The sequence below is a fragment of the Sinocyclocheilus anshuiensis genome, unplaced genomic scaffold (genome assembly GCF_001515605.1).
Source record: "Sinocyclocheilus anshuiensis isolate Anshui unplaced genomic scaffold, SAMN03320099.WGS_v1.1 scaffold442, whole genome shotgun sequence".
Taxonomy (NCBI): domain Eukaryota; kingdom Metazoa; phylum Chordata; class Actinopteri; order Cypriniformes; family Cyprinidae; genus Sinocyclocheilus; species Sinocyclocheilus anshuiensis.
In genome coordinates, this window is record NW_015542354.1 from 192668 (window position 1) to 201557 (window position 8890).

Here is an 8890-nt window from a genome sequence, read left to right on the forward strand (position 1 = left end):
CAAACTCACAATGCGTCTCCTCTTTGAGTCAGGAGACTCTGAAGGCCTGGGCCTCCGCAGGCTCTCGATGCTGAATGGCAACAGGGAACTGCAATGACAGCACATGATTTCTAATGTTATTAGAAGCAATTAAGGGTATCACGAAGACAGTTTTGTTTAGTACAACAATGATAGTCACACACACACACACACACACACACACACACACACACACATTTACTTAGCGTTTACACGTTTACTTCCCCCATCTAAATGGGGACATTACATAGACTTCTATTGTTTTATATACAGATAGTTACTTTTTCTAACCTAAACCTAACCCTACAGAAAACTATCTGCATTTTTACCATTTCAAAAAACTTTGTTTACTTTATTTTTCATACCAGTTTTACAAATGAGGACGTCCCCAAAGGGAATTTTTTTGTTAATATTCTCAGGTTTTGTTCACTTTTGGGTACAAACACGCACACACAAAACTAATCTGTATATAAGATGTTAGGTCTAATGTAGTTTTTAATTCAGAATGAATTTCAAAATAAATTACTATGTACTATATTCCTTATTGATTTGATTAATTATTAGTAATAATATTTACTGTTATAAAATGTTCTTTATACACACACACACACGAACTGGAAATGTGTGGGAATAAACTCACTCACATGTAAAACAAATCAGAAAAAAACTAATGTTTCTTCTTTACTTTAAATGACCACTTGAGGGAGCTACGCTAATAGAATAATCAATGGACGCCATCAGACAATGTTCTACAGGTGAAGTGATGTTAAATTATTTCTCATTTTCCACCCTATTCTGTAGTCATCTATAATTATACCAGTAGTAGTTTGATTCCCTTAAAATCTCCCATAATCAGAGTGGATCTATCTATGTGGTGATATTTCCACAGAGGGACAAGCAAATATTAAAAGAGTTTGTATGCTCCTTGCATGCAGTAAATCTGTTTAGGCCTAGTTGGTGTTTACTAATAGAGTTTAAAAAATAGTCATGGTTAAGAATAAGTTTGAATATGCTAACCAGCCCGACAAAAAAAAAAAAAGAAGCTATTATTTTTTGCACTTCCGTTTGGTGGCGCTAATGGTTCAGAAATGTATAGGCCTATAAACGTTTGCAGAATTCTATAACATTTTACATTATTATTTACATTATTTGTCGTTTAAAGATCAAAAGAGAGCATCAAATGCTTATTTGGGGAAATTAATCACCTACATTTACTGTGCATATTTTTGGTATTAGGGAAATCTGCCTTTTCTTGAATTCTATTTTATTTTCTTGTCAGGATAAATTAGATGGTGTGCCTACTTTTCACTGGAAATGTTTTCTGAGTGGCAGAAGAGGCCTTTTCACCCCCTACAGAGCCACTTCCTGTTTCTTTTGGGTTGCAGGAGTGTGTGTGTATGTGTGTGTGGAGGGGAGGTCAACAAGGGGCACCTGTAGCTTTTGGCACACTCCATCACTTTTGGGGCCCAAAGAGGAAAAGAAAGAAAGAAAACCTCCTAGATCTTTTCTCCTCCTTCAAACAATGTCTACATTCTTTAAAATGCTGTCACTCTTTTGCACATTCCATTAGGACTATGTGCTCATTTGCAGTTTGGAATTTTTAGTCCTAGTTCAGAGGAACTCCATCTAAGTTTTACAGTAAGAATCAGCGTTAGACTGTTGTTGCCAAAGAGAGGACCAGGGAGGGAAACAGCAGCTGCCGTCAGACTAAACTCAGCACAGTCATTTATGTTCCGTCTTTTGTTTGTATGTTTCCCACTGGAGAACACCAGAGGGGCTTTCCAGTGGTGGTGACGTGCAGGGCAGCATCACTGTCTGGAGACCAGTTTATCAGTTTAATATAATAATAAAGGTAAGAATGACATCCATTCATTATTCAGCTGATCACGGGTCAGGGGATACATAAACCTGCATCGACTCCTGTGCACCTGTGCCCAAAACACGTTCAACCTGAAGCACACACTCCCTCTGAGACTGAAATCAGTTCCTGAAGCTCAAACAAGGCCATACTCGCAAAATGTTTACCCTGAATAGGCTTTAAATTGGATAGGCATCTGCCAAACGCGTAAAAATATAAACATGCTCAGAAAAAAAGGTACAAAAGCTGTCACTGGGACAGTACCTTTTGGGAAAGTACTATTGTGTACCATCGAGGCACTATTATGTAGATTATGTAACTTTACACTATTAATATTTACATTTTAAGGGTACCACTCCAGTGAAAGCTTTTCTACCTTTCTTTCTGAGAATGTATAAAGCTAATTATAATAATACAAATAATAATACAATAATTAAGGAAAAATATTACTGGAATTATTTATGAATCCAGTCAAAATGTCTGAAAATGTCCCCAGGGTGGTTTTGTCAGATTTAAAAATTTGTCCCTAAACTATAACTGCATAGAAACAGTTTACTGTATATACAAACACTAGATGACTCACTGGATCAAACCCTTATTGATTTAAGAACCAACAGGTCAAATAAGCAATAAGACACATTCTCTTCCACACTAATATTCACTCCTGCAACGTTCTATGAATCATACTGGCACCTTTGTCATTTCCACACACATTATTGCCTTTGTTCCTACTTGCTTTCTTATAAGTTCGTGAACACTTCAGGTATATGTTCCATATCGAATTCTTTATTTTAAAAAAGAAGACTCTCACTAACACTCAAACTCATAAAAAAGAAAATAAATTAGAAATTAAAATGTCTAAAATATCTGTTTACTTTTGAATATCTATGTGATGGAGACTTCTTGAAGTTGTCTTCCATCACTGTTTTTATTGTGTTCTTTACTGTTCTTGTGCATTTTTTTTTTTTTATATTTACATTTCCTATTTACGTAGGTATGGCCTTAAAGGAAGCACAAACTTGTGGAAAGCTCCCATTTTAGCTAATTTATGGAAATGTTTGTCTTGGTTTTATCCATCCTTTTTATTGTATTTACCTATGCTGGATTCAACTCTTATTCTTAATTATCTTATTTATATCTTAAATATCTTATGTTATACTTATCTATTAATCATATGGTGAGGCAAGAGTATATTTTATAAAATGGCATGTTCCAATCAGTAAGAGCGGAAAAGCTGTGTATGTAAGATGACTGTCACTAGTAGAAAGGGGAATTGGTACTGTTTTTAGTACCTGGCCATTTTAGTTTTTTATTAATAATCTTTGTTTTTATGCTCTTAAACACATTTATTTGCACGTTTTGCACATCTGCTTTAAAAAGCACCTTTTTGGATGCCAACACCCCTCCCATGTTTACAGCTTGATGTGATTCTCCTTGTAAAAGCTTGGGTCCCTATCACAATCTAAAAATGTTATTTCTAAATTCTTTGTCATCCTGGATTTCATATCACTGTGCACACAGTGAGCTCTGAGAATTAATATCATATATCACAATGATAGATAGGATCGGATTATAAATATTGCAGATTAATGATGAAGGTGTCTTTACTCTTGCACGGCGCGGGCGATAGTCAGGGCAGTGGATCCCGTTTCATTCACACGCTCCAAGGTCACGTTGGGCAGGTCATCATCCTCGCTGTCACTCAAAGATCGCCGAGGTGACAGTCCATCTGCCATTCGGTGTGTGACTGGATAAAAACAGAAGGTTGGTGCAGTTGACTTTACAATTCGTACAAAGATCAAAATAAGTCCTCCAGAGTTAATCTACAATCTGCAATTTTTTTTTATAAATAAACAGTTTTGATTTTCTGTACTTGATTCAGAGCTTGTGCATGGTAGTGTTTTTAACTACTATGTACTTAGGCTACATTTGAATTGATCAATAGATACAATGTACTTTTGTGTACATGTTTTTAACATTGTACTAATATAAAAAATACCTGCATGTAGTTACATATGTAACTAATTTCTGTTATGTCTATAAATACATGGGATTGACTCAGTTATGTGGACACTGGCTCTTCAGTATAATTCTATGGCCATAGCACTAAACCATTAAATGAAACTATTAAGATTCTAATCTAATGACATTTTGATTAATGTTCCAATAAAGGCTTTGGTGGACAACAGAGAGTTTCCTTAAAGACATAGTTGAGCCATTAATTTATTCGCCCCCATGTCCTTCCAAACCCATATACTGTTTTTTTTTCCCATGAAACAATGTTTTAAAATTATCTTCACAAAGACTTTCTTTTCTCTACAACAACAATTCATAGAGACCAATGGAAGCACCACTAAAGCATATGAAGTTATCTGTAGTCACGCAATACCTTTGTGTGATAAATAGATCAAAATATAAGCATAATTTTAATGGAATCAGTGTTGGTATTGTAAACTAAAACCATTAAAAAGTGTTTTCATTAATAGAAATAAAATATAAATATTAGATGGAAAACTTAAAAACACAAATGAGAAATGTTGGCCTGGCAACTACTGAAATAAAATAAGTTCAAGTACTAAAATGACTAAAACTAACCCTGAAAGCTAAATAGAAATATTAACAAACACAAACAAATAAAAGGGAAATTGCAACTTTTTATCTCACAATTCTGACTTTATTCCTCAAAATTGAGAGTTCAATACTGCAATACTGACTTTATAACTCGCAACTGCAAGTTTATATCACGCAATTCTGAGAAAAAAGTCAGAACTGCGAGTTTATATATTGCAATTCTTAATTTAGAACTTGCAATTGTGAGTTTAAATCTACAATTCTGAGAAAAAAGTTAGAAGTACGAGATGTAAACTCACAACTGTGAGAAAAAAGTCAGAATCGTGAGATAAAAAGTTGCAATTACCTTTTCCTTATTTTTTACTGAGTGGTGGAAACTGGCTTCCATACTAGAGTGAAATTACTTAAACTAAAATTAAAATAAAAAATAAAAGCTAGAATACTAATAAATGGGGTACAACGGGGCTAAAGGCCCACCTTAAGAAAAAATGTGCCATTCACTGCGCCTAAAATGTATAATTGCAGAAAAAATATATATACGTTGTATTGAACATTAATTGAGCAACAGATTTTGTGTGAAAATAAATCATTCAAGTTGTTTATTTTGTTTAAAAATCTTATAAATGTGTGAGGTGGCAAGAGGGGCCTTTTACCCCACACACGGTGTAAAAGGCTCACCAGCATGGGGTAAAGGCCCACGGTATTGATACAAATACTTCAGCTAAAATAATGTTTTTTAAGTAATGTCTAAGTGAATACTTGTTCAAAACAATCACTTTAGCAAAGTTTGTACTATTTTCTGCATATTTTGAAAAATAAAAATGACTTTTTTCAATAAATATACTGTCATTAAAATATGTTAATATATAAAAAAAATATTTTGTCAAATACAGAAACAAAATCGTTTTAATAAGTAAAGATTCTGAAAGTACTGAGAGAGATCCAATACTAATTGAATATATATTTACAGTAGTAACAACAAATGATATTTTATTATACGATATGATTAATGGTTTAATTCTAAACATGGTGATTATCTCTAATATGTACACCCAACATAATATATGATATGTACCATCTGAATCTAACCATGTCATGTCAACAAATGCAAAAGTCAGCCATCTATTAATTATCATGTTAATTACTGTGCGCCTTTAGCCCCAAAAGCAAGGGGCGCTTTTTACCCCAAATACCATACTTTTACATATTCTTTCGTTATTTAAAAAAAACATAAAATATTAGATCAAGTAAGCACAGAATCAACTTTGCACTGCTGCGCACGATCGCGTCAAAGATCAGACAAATATACACGTGCATCTTGAAAAACGGATGTTTTGGAAAGTGCTACGCCACGTTTTTGTGCCATCTAGTGGTTTATAGATGAAAATAATAACAAAGGCACCTTTTACCCCGGGTCGCCTTTAGACCCGTTGTACCCTACTTATAATGGTATATAATAATACTAAACTAACACTGATTTACAGTTGATTAAACACTGATAATCTAAACCTCCCCTATCTAACCGTTGCAGTTTTGACGTCTTGATGTTTGGTTATTATATATATATATATCTCAAGAGCTAATGATATTTTATGTTCTTGACATCCACACTTTGCCATTCGGAATGGCATTAACAGAACAAAAAATCTTTGAGTGAACTCATCTATTCCTAGCTCAAATGAATGACAGAATATAGTTCACTCTACTGTATTCTTGCAATAAGATAGCTGGGCATGTTTGTATTGGTTTGTTTTGTTTTGTTTGGTTGTAATAACAATTTCAAAGGACTCCGTTGTATTCGTGTCATTCCATGTCCCGTCTTGTTGCCATGGATACTTCATGAGAGACTGCAGAGCATAAGGGCACAGACCCTCAAGATAGGGGGCTGGTCTCTGTGTGTGAATCTTGAATGTTTTTTAATGAACTGAAATTGGATCATCAAAGTGTGAACCGCACAGGCCTAATTATGTGTCAACCTGCTTGTTTGCACACACTGTGTGCTTCTGATGTATATAAATGCCCTTCTCTGATTGGTCAGCCTATAGCAGAAAGAACTCTGAGACACAACACACTAATACAGGACATAAGAGAGAGTTATATGACATTGGACATCACCTACCCCCAGAGGAAAAACAGGATGAAAAAAGAATAAAAGAATAAATGGAAAGCCTTCCTAGCCATAGCGCCCATTAAAAACAGCTCTGTTGCCCAAAGGCAAGCTTTCCTAGATAGAAAAAAGGGGTTGAGTGTCTTTAAACATGCTTCTTATCACAGTTGCTATTGTGTTTCTGCCATACGCTTTGTCACTAATAAACCCAGGTGACCTCGTTTAGCTTAGTGGAGTTTTTGCCATAGCATCTACTTCCTGCGCTGATGTAGCGGCAGGAATATAAAGAGATGAGCACAATGGAGCTGCACTCATAAGAGCTGAGCCTGTCTAACACACAGCCAGGCTCTGGGTTCTGTCACTGACCCTGCCAAGAACACGGAAACTCCAAGAGAGGCTTTGAAACACAGTGCTTTGCACCTACGGACAAAGAGCTAGGAAAGTGGAGAGAGGAAGAGAGTGAAAGACTTTGCAGGAAGATGGTTTTTGCCACAATAGTGGCCTGGATGCTGGCAATTGACCTCACAACAGTGATTATTTAACTATGCAAAGTGCATAGTAAATTACTTCAATTGCAATGCAATGCAATGCAATGCAAAAAAAAAAAAACAGAAATCACAAGCTTTTGAAACAAGTTATGTTGAAACACTAAAAATATCAGCAGAAGATACTGAAATTACAAGGGGAGATCAAAGAAGTCAGACAGTCAACATTATACATATTGACATAAAAACAAAGGAAAACCATGTGAATGGACACTTTCTGTAGATACAGTTATTTTTTTTTAATAAACTGTATGTTTATGTACATGTATGTAGTCTTTGTACTTAATGCTAAAATAATAAAATAAAATAAAATAAAATCACAGGACATTTACATGAACTGAGATACTATTGTAGTTTTATTAATGTATAAATATAAATATAAATATAATATATAAATATATTTTTATATTTTCCATTTTTATTGGAATTTTAGTTAAAGTTTTAGTAATTTTAGTAAATAGTGTTTTTAAAATTGATTTTTATTTCTGTTTTAATTTGAGTTATTTTACTACATCATTTTTTTGGTAACACTTTAATTTAGGGACCAGTTCTCATTATTAACTAGTTGCTTATTAGCATATGACTTAACTACCTTACTACCTATTAATAAGCAGTAATTAGGAGTTTTTGAGACAAAAGTAATAGATAATGGTTTGTTAATAGCGAGAATTATTTGTACCTTAAAATAAAGTGTGACCTTTTTTTTATTTCAATCAACATTTATTTTATTTCAAATAACAAACATGTTTTATTTTTCAATTAAAATTTTTTTTTAAATTGAAAGCATTGGATCTAAGTTATTCCCTGATCCAATACCTATCGAATTACATGCACCATAACAACACCTTTTACCATAATGTTGGGAATTTGAAAAAAGGAGGTTTGTATGTTACAGCCAGTTCAGTAGGTTTGTTGATCAAAATGGCAGACAACAACAAGGCTTATCAGCTCAGCAATTTCATTGGCTGTTTGGGCTGTCAGTCATTTATCTGTCATGAGGTCATTAAGACAACAGAGCTTCTGTCTCACCTTTCCTGTGCATCCTGTTTTCCTCCAGCAGCGGCATCATGAGCCTGCTGTTCCCCAGCGATCCCACTCCAGGGTAAACCAGCGGCATGGGCTGCACCACCACCGGCACCCGGCGTGGGTGGAGGTGGACTGGGCTGGAGCAAGGAGGCATCAACTGGGGTATGTGCAAAAACGACTGCCCCCTGAGACTCCTGGACGGGGGAGAGGCCACCACTGGAGACATCTTCAAACGAGGAACAGGGGTTATAACTGAAGTGGAGGAGGATGAAAGCATAGATAATGATGACGGTGATTTGCTGGAAGGAGGGGAGCGTGGACAAAATCGTATTGATGATGAGGGAGACGAGGATAAAGATGAGGATGCTGAAAGTGACGGGGAGGTTCTGGCTCTGTTGGTGGATAGGTCCACGGGCTCTGTTTGCGTCTGGAAGGGGTCGGACAGGAATCGTCTATCATCTGATGGTGTCCGAAATCTGCGGTTCAACACCAGAACGCCCATCTCTGTGTAGTCATGGATCACAGGAGACTGAGAGGAAAGAGACAAAATGAAATCAGTTAACTATTAATTACTATTACACTGAAACAGGAACATTCTAGGATTTCCTAGGATTTCAGTCTTAAAGGAACACTCCACTATTTTTGAAAATAGGCTCATTTTCCAACTCCCCTAGAGTTAAACAGTTGAGTTTTACCGTTTTCGAATCCATTCAGCCGATCTCCGCGTCTGGCGGTAGCACTTTTAGCTGTAGCTTAGCATAGATC

General features: G+C 35.4%; 1 protein-coding gene across 1 annotated transcript in view; it reads right to left on the minus strand.

The window, feature by feature from the left end:
- The window catches only part of klf12a (Kruppel like factor 12a), a 12628-nt gene that overhangs the window by 1352 nt on the left and 2386 nt on the right, over positions 1–8890 (minus strand). Inside the window, exons 2-3 of the mRNA XM_016490299.1 lie at positions 8129–8687; positions 3485–3623 (exon numbers count right to left, since the gene is read on the minus strand). Of these exons, the coding sequence (XP_016345785.1) occupies positions 3485–3623; positions 8129–8687 (698 nt within the window). The remainder of the gene's footprint in view (positions 1–3484; positions 3624–8128; positions 8688–8890) is intronic.